Consider the following 22,714-nt stretch of genomic DNA (forward strand, 5'->3'; position numbering starts at 1 on the left):
GTGGAAAAATGAGAATATAGAGAATGCGTTCTTGTTTTTTGTGGCAGAGAGAGGATTGTTGCTTTATACAGAGGTGAGTTCTCTTCATGTCCACTCATACAGCATCTGAAAGAAAGGACAGATTGTCTGTGCCATGAGGACAGTGGCTGGTGACACCCGGCCCTCAACTGACCTAGAGCAGGGGAGAGGGCACACACAGGTGACTGAGGGTGGAGTTCATGAACTCCACAGACATCTGTAGGATTAATTTCACAAATTAATGCTGCTGATTTGTTAAGACTGCAGTCTTAACGGCTTGGTACTGAATGAAGTTTGCAAAGGTTGGACTTACATATGTGGTCTTGAGATTAATTTTTGATTTGTCAGGAGGACGTTTGCCACTTTTCATGTAGTTTTCAGGGCAGATTTAAGTTATGTCAGCATTGCATGTAATTTGCTTTTCTTACAATCAGAATAGTGGAGTAATAGCTTTCAATGTGAAGCCACTTTAAATAATATTGTGGCTGAAATCTGGAAGGAAATGGACTTAAATTAAAGTTAATTTATGTGAAAGCATATATTTTTTTTGTAGTCCCATGGCTTACGTTCTCTAACATGCCATCTTCTGTGTACTGTATTTTTTTTTTTTTAAATTGGTCAGCTTTGTGCATCGCTAGCTGTTAAGAATTGGCTGGTTAGATTTTGGGCCACAAGCATACAGAAAAATTTAAATCTTTGCAGATAACTCTGAGAGGTTTTGTTCTATTTTATTCGAAGAAATGATAAATCAGAAGCAGGAAAATATACTTCTTTTGAACTTTCTTACTGTGGAGTTACCTTTTTTCCTTGTTTTAATTCCTAGACAGGGGAAAAAAAAAAAGAAAAGAATCATCTTAAGTTGGCCTCAGGCTTTTTATTGAGCTACTTTTGAGTATACACTTTAATTTCAGATTTGTTGCTTTTAGTTCTGTTGGGGATTTTATGAAATGAAAGATGACTAGAACATCTCAGTTCTGTTTATTAGTGTCTAATTAATGTATGCTCTCTCTTTTCCTATAGTATCCAACACGTATATGGAGCTCAGCATCCGCCTTTTGATCCACTGCTGCATGGAACGTAAGTTAACCTAATATTCAGATAACCCAGATGGTTTGAATCTTATCTGTCTTCTTTCCTCCTTTTTTTTTTTATTTTCTACTAGAATATTGTTAACCTTCTTTTCATATTTTTTGTCATAAACTTGACTTTTCTGATGTCTTTTGTGACTTCCTGATGCTTTCCATACTGTGAATTGCAAAAGAGCTTTTTAGTGTCTTGTCTAACATGGGTTGCAATCTTTCATCTCCGTAGTGCCTTAAAAACTTATGGTAAATACTTATCTTAATTTAGCAGATGAAGCTTATAGTTCAGATGTAACCAATCTGTATGCATCTTACTGTTGATGATTTGCCTGTTTTGTTCATCTGTGAAATAAAAGAATCAAATGATGGTGTGGATTGCTTTGAGATGAAAGTGGGAATTTTGCTTGTGGCAGTAGGTGGAAGAGATGTGACAGTAATTTAAAAATTGCCTTAGATCATGGTTATTGGATATCAGAACACAATGTGTATGAAAAGGGTAAAATTATCATCATTAGTAACCAAATACATTTCTTGCTAATAACCCATAACTAATGTAAGTGCATTATTCTTCATTTCCTTATGGCTGAGGTGTTTAGGAAAATGCGTTATTGGATTCTGGCTGCTGCTGCTTTTTTAATTTTCAAAAGTTTTTAATTTTATTTTTTGAGAGTAGGGAAGCTGACTCAGTGTATAATTTAGCTGAAATCTGAAAGCTGATGTGATTGCTCTGCATTACGGTAAATGAGATCAAGGGCCAAACTAGGGAGGAATGTCTGTATTATCTATCCTGTGCTGTGTTTTGACAGAAGGATAGAATTAGCAGGTGATCAGGGCATGCTCAGAGTAGGAACTCGAGGAAATATCCTGGCTATCAGAAGAGCAAAGTTCTGAAGCAAATTCATGCTAGAGTGCATGACTGGGGAGGAATGATAGATCTAATGAGTTTTAAGGTGAGATTTGATTTGTTTATGACAGTGATTGCGTTGCTTGATTGCATATGGTGATTTAGGATTAGACCTGATGACTTGATTGCTGCTGCTGCTTGATTATACAACAACTGCATGGAAGGACCTGAAACCTCTATAAAAGCTTGTAAAGCAAGTGAATTGTAATGTGTCCTCTCTGTTTTATAAAGTGTTCCAGCAGTATTTATTTTATTTGACCTTGAGCTTTTATCTGTCTGTCTGTTTTGGAGATAAAGAAAGGGAAGACTTGTTCAGACTGCATTCAAAACGAGGAAGCATGAGGTTGTTACCTGCCTTTCTCCTCAGAAATGTTCCACAATGTTATATCATGGTTGGAAGCAGCAGTAACTTGAGTAGAGGGAGAGAAATATCTGCTGCCTGCATAATGTCAAACACTGACTGTATTTTTTACTTCCCTATCAATAGCATATTGAAAATCATTACTGATTCTCTAAACATTGTTTACTTGTTATTTAACAGCTTGATAAAACCAGGTTCAAAGCCACCTACAACTCCAGTGAAACTAAAGAAAGTCAGCACCTTCCAAGAGTTTGAAAGCAATACAAGCGATGCTTGGGATCTTGGGGATGATGACGATGAACTCTTAGCAATAGCTGCTGAAAACTTAAATACAGAAGTGGTCATGGAAACGGCTCACAAAGTAATTCAGAATCACAGCAAGTTACAAGAACAGCATAAATTTCTGGAAGAGCATCTACAGGAAGAAAAACAAGTAGAATCGGCAGAGCTGACTTCAGTCCCATGTGGTGATAATAGGCTTGTTAAATCAGTCAGTGAAGGTCATACGTCAAGTTCATCAGGTATGTTAAGAAATGGGAAAAGATGTGGAAAATCGAGTGAGGAGACCTATAATATTTGTCTTTTAGGACCAAGGTAAATATTATTAATCAGTATTAGATGATTTGAGGGAGGTGCTGCACTCCTGACCTACATATTTCTCATAGACATGCTTTACAGTTTAGTATGGAAAGAATAAACTTCTTTGTTTTCAGACTAGATATGTATTCAATTTTAGGAAGGAGTTACACTATTTGTTGTATTTTAATGACTAACTGCATCAAGATGTATGCAATTAATAATAATTCTACAGGCTTAGGAAAAGTTTGTACTAAAATGCTACTGTATAAAATATTTAATAATGGAGAAAAATGATTTGTATGGGCTGGGAAGTTTGTCCTATCGAGTGATCTGGGCTGTATTCCTGTGTAAATCTTTGAAGGGAGCAGTTGCAATGATTTCCCTATTATTATTATTTTAAGAATGGTGAGAGGGATTAAAAACAACTTTCAGTTTCACAGTGATTATGGAAATGAATTAACCTTGCTGTTAGTATGATCTCTAATTTATGTGATTTAATTGTGGAATACTGCTAGGAAGAGGAATAGCTCTGCTGTTAAATTCAAGTAGCTTGCAGTTCAAACTGGTGTTATGCCTTTAGGTTATATTTCTGTATTTCTCCAAAAGAGAATTGCGTTTTGAATTTAAAAGTTAAATTACTAGTAGTCTTCTTACTAGCTGAGGCTAAGTATTATGCTTCTTTTTCCCTTCAGATAATGCTAGTGAAAATTCTTCCATGCAGAGATCACAGTCCCTTCCACAAACTTCCACACCTCCTTTGGTGAGTGGAATGGCAGACTTCAATACCTCAGTTACTCCTGCATTAACTGAAAGAGAAGCATCCCGATTAGACAAATTTAAGCAGCTACTTGCTGGCCCCAACACAGATCTTGGTGAGTACATCTTGAAAAAGCTATGAATTCCATCTAAATAACATTTAAACTATAAAACTTTCCTGATTGATGTATTGTTTTTCTGGTTTTGATCTAATTCTTTCAACATTTAGAATAGATCTTTTAAAAGAAGAATAAAATATAGTTGAATGCCTGTTCTAATGTGTAATATGAATGCATTATACTAATAAGTAGAATGTTAGATGCCTTCTTGTTCTATTGTCTTGCATCATTTTGTCTTAGTGGACAAACTGGAAAAAAAAAACACTGCCAACAAACCAAACAAAAAAAATCACAAAATGTAGTTAGCTGTGTTAATGCTAAAGCCTGCTAACGTAGCAATGTGTGGTGTAAGAATGATTCTTCTGCTTAGAAACAGGAAAAAATGGTAAGGCATGGAATTATTATTGCTTGTCTGCTTAGTGAGCGTTCTTCACGTTCAAACTAACACAGTAGTTCTGTGTCTCATCTGTGAATGCTGGCAATGTGTTAATGTGAAAACAAATGTGTTGTCAGATAACTTGACTGTTGCCTTTGTCCACTAGATTTTAGCTGCTGATGAGTAAGTGCTGAGAGGGTATTGCAGAATCAAATGGCTGTGTATCCCACATGAAAATGTGGAGCAAATAGGAAATTTGGAAGGCTTGGTTAGTCACTTTGTTGTAAGACTTTATGTCAAAATAGCACATAAAATGATTTTGACTTAAGACAGTTCTGGAAGATACGTTCAGGAAACTTATGGAAGGAGATAGAAACTGCATGTTTACAGTTCCTTAATTAGCACTTTATTTTCCTAAAAATATGAGACTACTTAAATGTAGCACAAGTTGTGGCTTTTCTTTTTTTTCATTCTGTGATGCATCCTATGTTGAGATTGATGCTGATGAAATAGAGCTTTGGAAACAATACTAGAGCAGACATAACACTTCAGTGAGTTATGACATTCTTATAAAATACAGCTGTGAATAAACTCTGAGGTGCTATGCAAAATATGGAATTTGGTTTAAGCTTGCAAAGGATCACTGAATAGTGCTTTTTTATCCTTTGATCCAACATGTTATGTTTTTATATGATTGTGACTGATGTGAAAGCTCAACTTTTTTGAACACAGTATAATAGTAGAAGCCTTCTTTACAAAAAATTTAGTTGCTTGTGGTAGCAGTGGTGATGGGAGGACGGTTGGACTAGGTGATCTTGCGATTCCATTTCCAACCTTGTGATTCTATGACTCTATGAAATCAGAGTGAAGACGAGATTTAACTTAAACCTGATCAAGGGGCAATGGCCATAAACTGGAGCATAGGAAGTTCCACACCAATATGTGAAAGAACTTCCTCACAGTGAGGCTGATGGAGGACTGGAACAGGCTGCCCATCTCTGGAGAATCTGCCTGGATGCCTATCTGTGCAACCTGCTGTTGGGAGCCTGCTTTGCAGGGGGATTGGACTTGATGATCTCTAGATGTCCCTTCCAACCACTAAAATTCTGTGATTTCACTTCTGCTTCCTAATTACGAGTGAATACTTCCTCAGTAACTGAAATTTACGGATTAAAGTAAAAACAGATTTGTTGTGTCCCCACTCCTCTCCCCCATGCTTTCTAAACTTCACACAAATATATACAGGAATACAAAATTTAAGTATATTGTTCTGCATGTCATTATTATAATGTCACACGCATTGCATAACGTGTCAGTATTCTTTTTTGTTGATTCCAGTAAATTATGCCTGTTCTAAGTGTACATGTAGGGAGCCCCTTGTTTCTCTTGCTGCGTAAACATAAATTCATATATGTTTTTTAATATGCTCTTTTCTTCATGAAAGGAATGTAAAGAAAGTTCTCAATGTTGTGAAGCTGTAAGTAGTAGATCATATATAGTGCTGGGACTACATTACATATATTTATTAGGGAAAATGTGGGCTTGTATGCTTATACACAAATATGTACAAACAAGTATATACATATGAGCATATACACATTTCACTGTGTGTGTGTGTGTGTGTGTGTGCGTGCGTTATTGGAAAATGCTTGTTTTAGCTCCATGTTCCAACAAAGGCTATATTTAAGAAGGGTCATTAATGACAGTATTAGTCTAGAAAACCAGATTGTTATTATTCAGTATAATAGTGAGAATGAGCTAGGGTAGAACTACGTAACAGGCTCCAGTCTAAAATTTGAAGTAATGTAGGGATAGGTAGCTGTTCTATTGCACATGGCTAGCTTTCACTTTTGTGTGTGTGTGTGTGTGTGTGTGTGTGTGTGTGTGTGTGTGTGTTGGAGGGGGGATGAGGGAATTGTTGATCGTGATGAACTGAATGAGTGGGCTGTCATGATGGAGATATTCCAGCAAAAATTTCTGCTTGTTTCTACACCTTATGTAGTAGTGTTGCCTTTACTTGGAAGCAGTAGTTGTATTAGCAGAACATCTCTGACTTTGTTTACTTGATACAGATTTGCACATTGTTGAGAGAGATTGTGATGAGTCTTTTCAGAGTATCTAAAAAATAAGGTAATCTGTGGACTGAAACGCTGTCATGTGGATTTTCAACTTGAGCCTTTTCTCCAGTCGTAATGTGAGAAGTCAACACAGACTAAGAATGCGAAGTAGCAGAAGTGATGCTGAAAGCCTTTCATTCACACTTGAATAATAATTATCCTATAGAGACAGAGTAAAAAAAAAATAGTGTTGGTCACATTTGTCAACTTGTGGCTGTGAAAGATTGTGCTCTTTTTCACCATAAAAACTCAAGAGTTTTTATGTACATATATATACATACATATATGTATATATGTGTGTGTGTGTGTGTGTGTATGTATGTATATATATATATATATATATATATACACACATTTGGAAGTGAAGGTTATTTTAGCCATTGAAATGTGCTAATAGATTTTGGAGTCAGGATTTGGTCTGTAGGTTGGATGTTGTGAAGCTGTAGAAAGAGGTACGTTCCACCAGCTCCATCAAATTACACACAGAGAAAATAATGTGCTGGGAATGTACAGTTATCAGAGATGGGATCCTCTGGTAGTTACTACACAAATATATGATGACAGAGCCATTCTCAAAGTTTCTGCGTGTGGTTTTGTCTTTGGGTCCCTGTGCATGGCGTCCTTCTCTTCTACTGTGTCAGCTGCACCATTCAGCTTGGTGTCATCAGCAAACACACTGAAGGTACACTCAATTCTACCATCTGTGTCACTAATAAAGATGTTGAAGAGCACTGGTCCAGGTAGATGACATCAGTTACCATTCCTTTGTCCGCTGATGCTGTCACATGCTTCTAGGTATATTGTTTGTGCTACAGGAGAGAAACAGTCAAGAGCCTTTGCACCTCTAAGTATTAATGTAATGCAAAGAATAGGGAGCTAATGGCAGAGTTATGAAGTGAAAGCTGCCTAACAAGCTGAATCACATCGTTGCAAGAAGTGTGGGCTGGTAGAAGGAACCTGCTGTGAGAAGCAATTTGGAGAATGACTTGAGGACTGATTGCCATCTATTAGAATCACGTTGATATATGCTGAGTGCAAATTCAGGAAGCAGGATAGGACTGGAGATAGCAATACAACTGTGCTCAATACACAACTGCAAAATAGATTGTAGGGCCAATGTGTAGTCTTCCACTCATGGTACTGCAGGGCAGGTTGCTGAGAGACAGCAATTTACCCTAGTTGTTCTGTACCATCTATCTATGCTCATTCTTGCTTCATAGTCAACCTGATTTAGATTTACTTCATGTAAAGTCCTGCCTTTCTTTGTAGAGGATTTTGCCTTACTGAATTAAGGTGGCCTCTTGTTTTCAGAATCTCTTGCAGATGATTGCTATAACAGGAGTGGAGGGGACTCCAAAGCAGCTTAGAGAGGTTGAGAAGGAACTTGAAAAGTAGGGTTTATTTTTTTTTGTGTGCTTAGAATTGTTTATACAATTTAGAATGTATATTAAACCTTATTGAACACATCAATTATAATTTTTATTTGTTTATGGTTGATAAAGGTAGTAGTCTGCAACAGCATTCTGCTGTCCTCTAAAAGTGTTTGTCAAACTGATGTTATTGGAAAAAATTAAATAACTGTACAAAATATTCATTGAAGTGAACCTGATTAATTTTCTTCCTAGCCTCATTAATTTTTCTGCACTGAACTGCTTAGCCATTTGTCTTTATATTCTTGGCCCATCTATGTCACTTAGAGTTTTATTGCCTCCTGTAGTTTTCAGTCACGTACAGTTGATCATTTAGGTATATATTCTTCTTCCAGTTTGTTGCTGTGTTGGACAAAAGTAACAAATTCTGTCCTGCCCCTTCTTGTTGTGATGTGCTGTTAGTCATATCTATTTTTCAAACTGCTATCATTGAAAAGTATTCTCTCTGTGCCAGTCAGCTTTTCTGCAGAACATGCAGAGCATGCATTTCAGCTAAGAAATAATAATAATAATAAAAAAGCAAACCCAAAGAAACAACAAACCAACCCCTCCTCTCCCCTCCCCCCAAAAAAAAACAAAACCAAATCCACACAAAACAAACTCAAAGGTCGGTATTCTTTCAGTGGCCTTCAGAAAGGATTTTTATTTTTTCTTAATTAAGCATCCTTACATATCCTTACATATTTTCTTGTATTGTTTTCTGCATTTAATTTGTATTTTCCATGCTTTGATGTAATAGCGTGTAATTTCATGACTACGTGAAGTTTAACTTCCCCAGCATTACTGCTTTGGTTGGATATTTCAATTTCAACGTAATAATTAATCATTTTTTTGTAACTAGGTGACATAAGTTTTTGTTGTTTTTTTTTTAAACAGTTTCTGAAAGAATTTTGCATAGTTTGTCTCTGGAAAAGTTGTTTCTCCTTTTTTCAGGATATGTGATTGATGTTGCATTACATAGTAGCTATTGACATACAAAACATCATATTCCTAAACTGAACAAAAAAATGTGAACTTTTTTTTTGCTATTAATGATCCCTCTTATGGCATTATTAATACTATCCTAATTTCTATCTCTCCTATTGTGCTCTGTGTCGTAGTTACACTGGAAAACTTCCTGCAGTTTTCTCTTCCCTTCACTCTTTTTCCTACTTTACACCTGAAAAAAAGGTTGGCATCTTTTTCTTTTGTTGTCTCTCTTCATATGTTGAAAACCTCAGTTTACACATTCTACACTTAAATACTGTTTTTGCTGTCCTTAACTGCTCTCAATTTCTTTTTGCATTATTTTTAAGGTTTTTTTTATTTTTGTTTTGAAAAGGTTGCTGGAAATGAACAGCTATTTTTTAGCCAGCTTGATTTAACTGAAAAAGACCCTTTTGGCTATTTATAATTCATGATATTTTTTGTTAATAGTTTCATTTCATATTTTGCATCTATCATATATTCTCAAAGTTTACTTGGCTGATATTTAGACTACGTTTAAATAAATCCAGAATTTATAACTGAATATAGTGTGTAAAGAAATTCAAATTCGTAATCTCTGCTTAAGAGCTAAACGATATATAAAAGCCATTGAAAATGAAACACTATTTCAGCACCTTGGAGTTTGATTATTTTCCTTCTTGGTCTTATTAATCTCCCCTTTCTTACATTTTATTGCAGGTAGAGACAAGTCAGTATATTTCTGTATTTAAGTGGTTTTTAATATTTCTTAGGAGTAGATGAAAGTGTGTTCAAACAGTGTTAGAGCAGTGAATGTGGTGGTTTTTCTAATATTTTCTTATGTTTTACTTCCCTGTGTTTCTTCTTTCTGTAATATCTCTGATTTCAGATCTAAGGTTTATATTTGTATTCAAATATGTAAAATACATATTTTTAAATATATGTATTTATATGAATATGTAAACCTGAATTCTATATATAATTTATATAAAATTATATGAATAATTGAATATAATTATAACATATATAAAAATATAACTTATATAAATATAAAAGTGATGTCTCTGTGAACTGGGATTGGACTAGATGACCTTTAAAGGTTCCTTCAACTCAAATGATTTTATGATTGCAAGAAGTTGTTGATCTCCCTCCTGTTTATTAGCTCTCTTTGAGTATTGGAAGGCCACAGTGAGGTCTCTCCAGTGCTTTCTATTCTTCAGACTTATCAACCAGAGCTCCCTTAACCTTCTTTGTAAGAGGGGTGTTCCAGCCCTATGATGAGGTTTGTGACCTTGCTCTGAACCCACTCCATCAACTCCACGTCCTTGTGCTGAGGGCCAAAGTCTTGGACAGAGTCCTCCATGTGGGTCCTCATAAGGGCAGGTAGAGAGGGGCAATCACCTACCTTATCCTACTGGTCATAGTACTCAAAGTGAGGCTGCACCAGTGCTAAATGGAGTGCCAGAATCATTTCTTTTGTGGTGGTCCAGTCTAGCTAGGAAAGAGTGAAGAACATCATTATTTTTGCTGTAGAATACATGGGGGCAGTTAGAGAAGCGATGCGTATTTGCCTTGTAACCTCCAGAACTGAGCTAGTTATAAGTTTATCTATTTGATCTGAAAACATCAATAATTACCTGCGTTGGCCTCATTTTTGTTACATATGGTTGTAAAATTTGTGGTGCGCTGACATTTAAATAGCTCTTTATTTTATGGAAGGCTTTACAGGTATCATTTCCTTTTCTCTCACAGTAACACCAAGGTTTGTGTAAATTTATTTTTGTTCAATCAGGGATCAGAATGCATGGTAATATAAAAGCAAAAATACATTTTTCAGTATCCAGTCTGACTGCAGTCTAGTGGAAACTCTACAGTATTAGTTTTCATATTTAGCATTGCTTGAACATATAGTAGCATCAGGTATCAGTTGTCTGGCATCATATAGATTGAATCAGTTTGAATTGTAAGCTTTGTTCAGTCTCAAGGGAGGTTGCTACTGAATCGCATGATGGTATTTAGTTCTGGCATTCTTTTCGGGTTGTGTTAAACATTTATGTTTTGATTATATTTAACCTGATGGAAATTGGTCAACCAAGAAATAATTCCTGGAAGTGGATGGACCAAAATTGTAGTTGGAATCAACACGTTGTTGGGGCAGAAAAACTTAGATTTGGGTAGTTGCATTTCTGTTTATAAACAGATCGATTATTTTGATTTGATCAAACTTTCCTGTTTGATACACTATCTATTGTAAATTAAGTTTTTTATTGGAGAAAAAAAACAGTAGCAAAACAATAAAATAAAACCACACAAAAGCCACGAAGATTGAAGAACTACTGATCCCATTAACAAACAAGAATCTTCTCCTTTTTTATAGTTTTGGAAAATGAGTCGCTATCCTAAATCTTTGCTTCTCCGTGCCCTTCTTCATCAGCATTCACATTTGGTATTACTTAGTATGAATGTGATACATCGTTGACTTGATAGAAGAACACTAGTACTTATTTCCTGGACTTCTTTCAGGAAATAACTTAAGGAAATTGAGGAGCTATTATCAGTTTTATTAATTGCAGCAGCGCAGTGTAAGGAGTAAAACTGGTTCTCTATTGTGTTGAAGCCTATGGAAGACATTCTAGATTAAAACCATTGATCTGAACACCACTCAAAAGTAAATAGATTTCATAGAATCATAGAATCACAAGGTTGGAAACGACCTGTAAGATCATCTAGTCCAACTGTCTTCTCATCACCACTGCTACCACAAGCACTAAACCATGTCTCGTAGCTCCTCATCCAGGCACCTCTTGAACACTACCAGGGACGGCGACTCTACCACCTCCCTGGGCAGCCATTCCAGTGCCTGACCACTTTCTGAGAGGAAAAAGTATTTCCTCATGTCTAACATAAACCTTCTCTGATACAACTTGTGGCCATTTCCCTGAGTCTTGTTTGTTGCCTGGGAGAAGAGGCCAAACCCCTCCTCATCCCAGCCTCTCTTCAGGAAGTTGTAGAGTGCAATGAGGTCTCCCCTGAGCCTCCTCTTCTCCAGACTAAACAATCCCAGCTCCCTCAGCCACTCCTCATAAGACTTGTGCTCCAGACCATTCACCAGTTTCGTTGCCCTTCTCTGGACACGCTTCAGGGCCTCAATGTCTTTTTGTAGTGAGGGGCCCAAAACTGAACACAATACTCAAGGTGTGGCCTCACCAGAGTACAGGGGGACGATCACCTCCTTGCTCCTGCTGGCCACACTATTTCTAATGCAGGCCAGATGCTGTTGTCCCTCTTGGCCACCTGGGCACACTGTTGGCCCATGTTCAGCCAAGAATCAACCAACACCCCCAGGTCCCTTTCTTCTTCACGATCATCCAGCGACTCAGCCCCAAGCCGATAACGCTGCATGGAGTTATACTGGCCAAAGAGCAGGACCTGGCACTCGGCCTTGTTGAACCTCATTCCATTCACCTCAGCCCAGCGATCCAGCTTATCTAGATCCCTCTGTAGGGCCTCCCTACACTCAGGCAGATCCACACCACCTCCCAACTTGGTGTCATCTGCAAACTTACTGAGGGTGCACTCAATCCTGTCATTTAGGTCATCAATGAAGATATTAAATAAGATGGGCCCCAGTACCAACCCCTGGAGGACACCACTTGAAAAGGGTCACCAGCTGGACTCCATTTACCACTACCCATTGGGCACAGCCCTCTAGCCAGTTTCTTACCCAAAGAAGTGTATACCTGTCCAGACCACGGGCAGCCAGTTTCCCCAGAAGAATCCTGTGAGAGACTGTGTCAAAGGCTTTGCTGAAGTCTAGGTAGGCTACATCAACAGCCTTTCCCTCATCTACCAGTCTGGTCACCCAGTTGTAGAAGGAAATGAGGTTGGTCAAGCACGATCTGCCTTTCATGAACCCGTGCTGCTAGGCCTGATCCCCTGGATGCCATGCACGTACCGTGTGATTTTTAACATAATCTTTTGAACTGCTCATCTTTTCAGCAAGATTTTACTAACTCTCTTTCCAAGTAGACTTGAACATTGAGCATTACAGCGAGGATTTAATTTTCAACTGATGCTATGAGATTGCTGTCATTAAAATACCATCCAAAATTATCATCCAACTTCCTGTTGTGTACCTTTATTTGATTTTTAAAATGTCATGGTAACAGGATATTCTTCTACAAATTACAAAAGCGATTTAATTAAGAGTGTTTCACATGTCAGATAAGGTTTTGTCACCAATAAGGGAACCTTAGTGGTAATGATTATTGGTTAGAAATGGCCTCATGCTTCTTTTTACTAATGGAAAACTGCTCTTGTGATGCAAAGAACGTTCGCAGTCAGTTGAGGAAAACTTGTGTTGTTTGGTGATTTTAAAAAAAAAAAAAAAGCTTAAAGGAATTTGTTGTAATAGAGATGGGAAATAAGAGAAAAGCTTTTAAGCCTTTTCCTGAATGTTTAAACAGTTTGTAGCTCTTACTGATGTAATTTTGATTCTTTACTTCAGTGATTCTACTGCAAGTCTTATGTTCAGGGTAGGCATAGACAAGGTTCTTTGACAGCTGGATGCTTGTGCTTGGTTACTGCTGGCATTTCAGATGACAGTAAAAGGACTTCTCTCCGTAAATATGCAGTTTTTCACTTTATGTGAATTATGAGCTAAGTTTAATTTCTTCAGCTCCTTCAGTTTTGGTCACAAGCTGAAACTCAGCCTTATTTCCTGTCTCCACTAATCCATGAAACATTTAGGAGGAATGCATTGCAATCCCAGTGGTCTTCTCACTTTGAGCTGATAATCACACGTTAGTTCTTCTCACAAGTTGGTAATGCTAACATGCCAGACTCCTGTGTGGAGTTCATTATTTGAAATGTTAATTGTTTTGGGTGACTAAATCAATTCTTTCATCTCATTCAAGAGTGTAGCTCTAGTCCATTAGACATACTCCAGGTGAGATTCTTTGCACAGGCAGGATCCTCTTTATTCTGTAGCGCTTACTCAGTTTTCTTCTTTAGCCAAAGGTACTGAGGGAAATGACGGAGAGAAAGGAGATATGTAACTCTCAGGTTTTTGTTTTAATTTTTTTTTTAAGTGGGAGAAACTCTTGTGGGTAAGTGTACTGTTTCTGAGACTCAGTATTTACATTGTGTCTTCAACTGTTGAGTTTATTTCTTAGTGGGTTTAGTACTCTTCAGTTTGTCTTTGTTTTCCTAATCTTCTGTTCACTTGCTTTCTCTTACGAATCTCATCTTCTGCTCCTCCAACTCTTTACAAAAAATACCTAACAAATTGTACTTTCCTGCTTCCTTCTAGCAAAGATCCTAAGAAGGGTCTTAGCATGTATTTAGAACATTGGCTTGGACTTTATTTTCTGGTTTTTGCATGCTTTCAGAATAACTCTTTGTTCCATTGAGAAGATGAAGGGCAGTGTTTGCCTGAAAAAAAATTTAATGAAGCTCCTAACAGAGCTATTATTCATTTTAGAAACCAGTTGCTGTGGTTGCCATAGTAATAACAAGCCCTTTATTAAAGCTTTTTTTTTCCTATATGTTCTGCCTGCATTATAATGTGCGGTTGGGGGAGCTACAGTTCCATGAATCTGTGATCTTGAAAGAATTTTCCAGCTTTGTATAGTTAAATTATCCAAGGAATTTGTGTTATAGGGACATAAAACATGTAAATCTAGTTTATCATATCTATTGTGAAATTGTTCATGCAGGCCATTGCTTCATGTAGCCGATTACAGTAACCTCAGTGAAATAACAGCTGTATCAAAAATGAATAATGCACATAGGGAAGTTTAGAACTCCTTTAATATCTCATGATTTATTTTATTTATCTATTTGTAACTGGTAGAATGATGAACATGTAGTTCCAAGAGAAATACTTGCAGGCTTTGTTGTTTCCCTATATGTTTGTTAGTTGTGATGGGTTGTAGCTGCATTAATAGTTCCTGGGGTTAGAAAGCCTGTAAAGGGTGTGTTTTCTTTGTATTATGCCCTGTGAAATATTTATGGAATATGAAGAATCTTTACATAAGCTACTCTAAAAGCATAGTGTCATAAGATTTCCTTTAGAGTAATTGCTCTAAACATTTTCAACTTCAGAGAGAACAAGTATGTGCTTGAATGTATTGTACTACCAGATAAAAACATTTTTTTCTAAAATGAAATTAATTATGCCAATTTGAGACATTTATATAAAGTGTTATTATCCCTTCATAATAAGACCTCCAATCTCAGCAGTGTTTCTGCAAATTAAATGCTGTCTCATAGGCAGAAGTGCCAGTTGCATAGTGGTAGCAAATGGAGAGGTTTTTTTTGGTGTAAAGTTTGTGGGGTTTTATAAATGTATTGATTGGTCACAGAATTATGTAAAATGATGGGTCAGCTCAAAGAGAAAGCACTAATTGGGCTTCACAGTGTTGCTTCAGAAAATGAAGAGAGTGAGACAGTTTTCATGAAGAGTTTTACAAATATTGCTCTCATTTCAACTCTGAACCAGTAGGTTAAACTTATTTCTGTGCTTGCATCTTTAGCACATTGTCATGACTGTGGTGAAAGTTTTTTGCAGCTGCTCGTTTTGGAGATAATAAAATAAGTTACTTCAGTATTCTGGAATTTTGAGAAAATGTTGATTTTATTGAAGCAAGGATATTTTGCAGTGCTATTTTAATTGAAAATACATGCCTGATTTGTAGGTGGCATTAAAGCTCTGAAGAAATCCTGTGCTGGGAAGCATGTTTTCAGCTCATAACTGTGACAACTAATTCCCTGGCAAGTCTATATGGGAAAGGAGTTAGTATAATGACAATAAATTGAAATTATGCTTTGAATAGGGATAATCTAACCTTTCAACCAATGACAAATAATTTAATGCTTAATTAGATACTAAACAGAGAACAAGTTTCTAATATAAGTACATTTCCTTGGTGCCCTGCAAGTGTTGGTTGAGGATGGATTTCTTCTAATACCTTGATTTGAAGGGTTGCTAACTGTGAGGTGTATGTGCACAGTCATACAGGCTTTTTACAAGATATGAATTTCCAAGTTTGAGAGCTACACCTTCACATCTGTGCTGCTATACTGCTGTACTCAAGACAACAAAAAGTAATGATTAAAATCTGAAGTTATACTGTTGCTTTTTGGAATTTGTTTGATAAGGGAAAGCTTAACATCAAGCCAGTATTTATTAATTTTATTCTAGGTACTGTATGTAATTTCCCTTCCTTTAGGTATTGTTTAACCCTTTGTCCATGTAGTTACCTTTTATTCTTTTAAAATGCTACTGAAATACTCTCTGGTAATGGTCTAAACGTAATTATATTCCAATTACAGTTTTGAAGCTTGCTGTACTGTAAAATCTTAATTTTGAAAAGCATTTTATAATGTGCTGTTACTGAGAAAACCAAGACCTGATGACACTTGTTTCTGAGCGGAATTGTTTCTCTAAGTTATGGAGAGATTAATTTCTTGATGAAGTCAGGCTGCCCATGTAAAGGGGTGAAAATGTTGAGATGTGAAGCCATAAATGAATATTGAAAGCTAAGTTGAGATAGATGCACTTGCTAAAGTTAAGTCCTTTGATATTAGTATGGGTTGGTGTTCTAGTATTACTAAAATGAGGAGAGGGGGAAAAAAAAAAAGCTAAAATGTTGAGGACTAACTAAGAATGAAATAGCTGGAGTATTTTGGTAGGCCGGAGGTTCCAGCTGTGCCATCTGACTTTGTCTTTCAGTTTGCCTGCTTTTTCTTAACACGTTATTTTTGGTGTCCTTACATTAGTTGGAATTCATTCTTGTTATTTTTGCACCGTTCACTGACATTCATCCTTCTGTTTTGTGAATCAGTTGGAATAATGTCATACTTGGGGGAGAGGGAGATATTTTTCAGGAAAGGAAGGAAGTGAAAATTTTGGTGGATGGTTTGGAGGGGAAGCAGCTTCACCATGGAGACAGCTGGCACAGGTTAGAAAAGCAGCGCTTCACTTTTCCAGCCTTTTTGTATGTTTGCTTCCAGATACGTGCTATCTGTAGTATAAGCAGCTATGAACTCTCAAGTATTTTTGAAACTGAGATGTGTCCCAGGGTACTGAGCTTCTGAGGCCATCAAGAGCCACGTAGCTCTGGTGACACTGCTGAAGGCTGGACGCTGGAGCATGCATAGAATATTTGCTGTATGTCAGAAAGGGTTCAGCATGGGATGTCAGGGGAGCTAATATCTTGACTTTAATTGTGTCAAGGCTGTTTATAAGAACAACATCTTAACTGTTTTCTAACAGTGCTTTTCTAGTTTCTTCTTTGGACATGGAAACACATTCTTCTCAGATGTCTAAATGAATGGCTTTTTTCTTTGCATAAGACCTTCTTGGAGTTATTTGCCTTGAGTTGTGCTTCTGACTTCGTTTATTTTTGAGTTTCTTTTGTGTTCTTGATCAATTAATTTCTAACAGTGTGCTCCCTTGAATGATCTGTGTATTACGTATTGGCCAGTATGAAACTTGTGTATTTTAAAAAGCAGTAATTTTATCATTTATTATAGTTAGAATGCAACTTCAGTTGTATTATTAGCTTCACTACTTATATATTACTTCAGATGGATTTTCTGTTTCAAGGTATTATAGAATATGAGAGTACTTAGCACTGCTAGTTGGGAAAGTCTTCAACAAGAGACAAGGGAGGGAAAAAAGAAGAACCAAGTGTTTAAAAGAAAAGCTAACGCAACCTGGATCAAAATATTGTGGCGAAGTGCCATCTTACAGACTGGAACATAGTATTTTAGTTCTGAGATAAAAACATAATGATCATAATGATTTCATACTTCTTAGCTTGTTTTTTAATGGAGACTCACAGATCTTAAGTTGAGTATGAATGCAGGCACTTCAATTACATGTTATCATTTGAAATTACAAAATGATCTAATGGGAAATTTTTAAGGATAAAGCACATCTTCTACATGTGTTTCAAATAAAGCATGCGTGTAATTCATGTATTTTAACAGTGTTGTTAGAACCTAGCTCCACTGCCAATTTTTCATCTAAAATGGTATTTTGTATATATGCTCTGGTTTGTTCTTACTTTTCTTGTTACCTGAGGCGTGTTTATTGTACTGCAATAACAGTGTTAAGACTGAGTGGCTTTAGAGTATCTTTTTTTTTCCCCTTGCTTTTGTTGAGAAGGACAGGATTTCTCTTTTATTCTTTCTTCCTTTTTTTTTTTCTCTCCTTCTGTTTGGATGGTGTTGAACCTTCAAGGGAAAGCATAATGTGAATTGATGCTTTAGCAATTGCGATGCACAGGAGTCAGACTGTATGCTTTTTGGGTAATAAGCATGAAAGCTTACTGCTACACCTGATAAGAATTCATGCATAATCTCTTTCAGTTGTAATGTGTGCTATTTGTCAGTTGGAGAATGCTTGTTGAGCTTGCTGTAATGAAAAATTACAACCAGACTTTTATACATTGTTGGAATAACCTGAGATTCTGGAATTTTGGAAGACTGTAAAATATAACAGCAGCCATTGTTTGCACAAAAATGGGGTTATTACATACCAAGGGCTAATGGTGTATGATGAAACTAACTTAAATCTCTATTGTGCAATCATCTGTCTAACATCCTGTACTGAAAGCAATTACCATACCACTTATGGAAGCAAAAACAGAAATAAAAGCCTTGAGAGAAATTCAGAAGGATTTTGTATGACATGACAACAAAGTAGAGATTATTAATTTTAAGATAATAAAGATTATGAAATGCAAGAAAACAGTCTCCAAAAAAGCAAATAAGGGGAGTAGAACAGCGTGTCAGTCCTGTCAGTGCAGGGAAACACTGCTAGAAAAGTTTGAGAGAAACACCTTGCAGAATATTTAAAGCTAGCAGGTGATTGTTTTCCCAAATATGTTTGGAGAAGGAACATAGCCAAACGTTTTGTAGGCCCAGCAGACAACCCAGGTGTAAAGGAGCACCCAGAGAGGAAAATGCTGTGGCAGAGGACCATAAACAGTTATGTTCAGCGTGGAAGGACGTGGGCAGCTTTTTGCCCCTACGCTGTGGAGCACTATTCCAAGGATCTGTTTCAAATTAAGTGCTGTGCTGTAAACTGGAAGTGTGTAGCCCTTCTTGTATGTTTTTTTCCCACTTCGAGAAAGAGCAAGACCTTTTAAAATCAGTATCATACGGTATCCATGTTATTGTTTGGAACTGTAAGACAAAGCTCTCCTTACTTGAAGGAAATCTGCGTTCATTGCAGAATAGTGTCAGGAACAAAACTGATTTCTCTTAAAACTTGTTGAGATATAACACTGTTTTTCCTTTCTCTTTAAGGAATGTTATTTCAGTGAGGGCTACAAGCATTTATTTATTTTTATTCTTGAAGCAGATGTTTCATTTGAAGATGTGTAATATTTTTAACTCTTAAAACTATTCTTGCGTGGTTCTGAACATACAAGGAAAGCTCAGCTGTATTGGAATTTCTATTTATAGTCTTACTCAAATAAGCAGTATTTCAATTCATGGTTTGCATGGTTCCAATCTTTGGTCTTAAATGAGTTACCTAACAGTATGTGGTATATTTGTCGTGGGTTATTTGTCACTGATTTCATATGCTCTGCACTATCTCATTCTGACAGTAGACTTACCTTTTTTTTTTTTTTTCCTTGCTTTTGCTTGTATTTTTTAATTTTTATATATTTTTTACTTCTTTGCATTGTTTGCAAAAATTGTTTACATTCTTTGCAATTGTGGGATTGTTTTTAGAGATTGGTACCCATTTTTGTGCTGGGTTTTTAGATTTCTACTGGAATTGAAATAAAGTTAGGAAGGAGAAAAAATAGTAATGTGAAGTATTAGAGAGCTTAATGCAATAGAGTGAGAATGAGAAATTGCATAAAAACAACAAATACAGTTTCACAGTTGCAGCCTACTTTCTATTTACTATATGTGCTATGCTTATTACTTATTAGTAAATAGTGTGTTGTATCAGTAGATAAACTTGAAGGTTTAGCAAAATGATTTTGTGAAAAAGCTGTAAATTAATGCACAGGATCTGTTTCCTTTCAGTCAGCCCACCAGTAACACAAATAAGTTATAAGAGGTGAAACAAATGTATTCATGAATACTGCACAAGGACTGGTGGAGTGGTATGATGATGCACAGTTGGAGACCACCTGCTTTTGAAGACTTCAGGCTTTTATTATTAAACTAACGCTGGAGCTTATTATTATGTGCCAAGATAGAGAGGAAATGCACGTGTGATTTTTAGATGTTGTATTTAGTTAAGGCAGATTTTCTCTTTTTATTCATAAAGTGCACAGAATACCATACTTCTCATATCGTTTATATTTGCCTACCTTGCCTCTGCTTGCTCTGACAGATTTTCTGCCCTTTTGGCTTTCAGATGAAAATGGCTGGCAACACTGTTACTTAGGGTTTTCTGCTTAGTAGCTCAGGGATTTGCTTGATACCAAAGCCTGGTCAGAATAAAAACTTGTTGTAGATGTGTTGAACACTTGTCTGAAGCCCCAAGCTGCTGACTGTGCCTGGGTTTGAGACTGAGCTAATTCACTAGGACATGAAGAGCTGCTGGATGTGATGTGAGAAACTGCTGAACAAAACAACCACTGTGTGAAAGTACGACAGAAATTGTAACTAGTACCACATGGGGATGGTCCTTCATGAATAATTTAGGGCGAATTATGTGAGAAATATCCAAACAATGCCATTACTTGGAGGGGAACAGTGAGTTGCTTTGCTGGTTTTGTAACATTGTCCTTTCCTATGCCTGGGTGACCATGGCAGAAATAACAGACTTAGGTAAGGTATAGTGAAACTGGGACTGCTGGGTGATGAAGTAATTGATGTAGTATGTTAATTTAAGACAAGTCTGAGTTAGAGAAGGGTAAAGTAGAAGGATGATTATATCAAGTAATAGCAAAAGGGGTAAGATAAGCAATCATTTGACCAGGTATTCTTGGGGAGTACCTATTGGCCATCTTGTACTGATGATAAAACCAAACCTGTTAAGACCATACTGTGTGAATCAAACTTGCTTTGGCTGTCAGGAGGACTTTCGTGTGGTGTTTCTTCGCTGATAATGGAACACTGGGCTGGATGTGTTGAGAATCCTGGAATTAATGTGTTAGTGCCTGTTCCAGGCCTGTTGTGGCAATCTTGACTTCTGTGAGAGTAGAGAGGCCTTGCTGGGAGGTCTTGACAAATTAAAGGGCTGGGCAATTGCCAACTGTATGAAGTTTAATGAGAGCAAGTGCCAAGTTCTGTACCTGAAACAGGACAACCCGAGGTGTATGTATAAGCTGGGGAATGAGAGACTGGAAAGCAGCCCTGCAGAAAGAGATTTGGAGGGGGGTTCTGGTTGATGACAAATTAAGAGCCAGCAGTGTGCCCTGGCAGCCCAAAGGGCCAACCGTACCCAGGGGTGCAGCAGGCAAGAGGAGGGCTTGTCCTGCTCTGCTCTGCACTGTGCGGCCTCATCTCCTGCACTGGGTACAGTGTGGGTGCCACAGCTTCAGAGGGACATAAAGCTATTAGACAGAGTCCAAAGGAGGGATATGAAGATGGGGAAGGGTCTGGAGGACAGGGTGTGTGAGGAGTGGCTGAGATCGCTGTGTTTGCTCAGCCCAGAGCAGAGGAGCTGAGGAGAGGCCTGATGGCGGCTGCAGCTCCTGACAGGGAGCGGAGGGGCAGCGCTGAGCTCTGCTCTGTGTGACAGCGACAGGGCCCGAGGGAACGGCATGGAGCTGTGGCAGGGAGAAAAGGGGTTAGGGAAAGGGTCTGCACCAGAGGGCACTGGGCACTGAACAGGCTGCCCAAGGCAGTGGGCACGGCCTGGAGCAGCTGGAGTTTGAGGAGTGTTCGGATGTTGCTCTCAGATGAAGGGTCTGATTTCTTGGGTGGTCCTTTGTGGAGCCAGGAGTGGTGGTACTCGTGGGTCCCTTCCAACTTGTTCTATGATTCTGTGATTCACACTGAAATGAGATGGGTATTGAATTGTATGTAAATCAGATTAATAATTCCATCTTCTGCTTGCTTAAGCAAAATTAACAAAACTGATAAGATCTTAAACTGTAGAATAGGAATTTACAGTTTGCCTTTTAACCTTGATCTTCATGCCAGACACCTGTTACGAAGCTGGGTGTTTCTGTTCTTTGGAATGCAGAGGCTTTGTTTTAACTTGGGCTTACTGGATAGATTTCTGTATATGGCCAAAGATCAAAATCTTCTGAAGATGATCTCTTAATACCACCATAATGTAATAATTTCTTTGTTGAATTATTTTTGTGCTTTTCTGTTTCCTACCAACTCTTCCCTGTGTCTGCCCCTTCAAAAAAAAATTAGTTCCTCAGTGCTAATCCTGGAGAAACAAAAAGCCTGCTCCAAATGGTAAGGCACTCAGACTTCTGTTTTAAAATGGCTGCTTGCTTTTCATCTTCTCCTGATTTTTATTTTTATTTTTAATTCCTTCAATAGTCCATCTGCTTTTCTTTGCAGCTATACTTAATGAAGCTTGTTCCTGTCCAGCTGTGCTCTGTATCACAGTCTTGCTGTGTGTCATGACAGAGCTGTTGGTGTGCTTTTTTTGTTTGATTTTCTTCCCTATCTTGTGCATTCTTGGGTTTTCTTCAGAATCCATCTGTGGCTGTTTTCCCATGGTTCATGACATCCAGTAGTCTTTTCCTTTAAAACTATTTAACATCAGCCCTTGTCTTAAATATTATCTTTAAATGTATGATCCTGAGTACTGCTACGGGAAATTTAGTATCAGCATTCATGAATCACTTCTTATTGGAGAAATTAATTTGCTTATTTTGTGTGTGTGTGTGTGTGTGTGTGTGTTTCCCTTTGAATCCTTTGTTTTCAGTGACAGCGTGCTTCCAGTATAGTTGCTGTGCTACCTGTGATGTAATGCGTTCAACTTACACTTTACCCTCTCAATCAGTGTTGATAGTCTGTTCAAGTTCTGCTTTCATTGTTACTTTAGCAGTCTCACACCGTAACTCCAGTAGTATCACTTT

At 37.4% G+C, this 22,714-nt stretch overlaps 1 protein-coding gene across 3 annotated transcripts in view; it reads left to right on the forward strand.

Annotated features, from left to right (window-relative positions):
• TBC1D22A (TBC1 domain family member 22A) overlaps window positions 1–22,714 on the forward strand; it is an 82,623-nt gene that overhangs the window by 1,855 nt on the left and 58,054 nt on the right. For all 3 annotated transcript variants that reach the window (XR_002119311.2, XR_002119318.2, XM_019619742.2), the window contains exons 2-4: window positions 1,039–1,095; window positions 2,546–2,886; window positions 3,637–3,816. Coding sequence is in view for 1 of the 3 variants with exons in the window: in XM_019619742.2 (XP_019475287.1) it covers window positions 1,039–1,095; window positions 2,546–2,886; window positions 3,637–3,816 (578 nt within the window). In the remaining 2 variants the exon portion in view is untranslated. The remainder of the gene's footprint in view (window positions 1–1,038; window positions 1,096–2,545; window positions 2,887–3,636; window positions 3,817–22,714) is intronic.

The sequence above is a fragment of the Meleagris gallopavo genome, chromosome 1 (genome assembly GCF_000146605.3).
Source record: "Meleagris gallopavo isolate NT-WF06-2002-E0010 breed Aviagen turkey brand Nicholas breeding stock chromosome 1, Turkey_5.1, whole genome shotgun sequence".
NCBI lineage: Eukaryota > Metazoa > Chordata > Aves > Galliformes > Phasianidae > Meleagris > Meleagris gallopavo.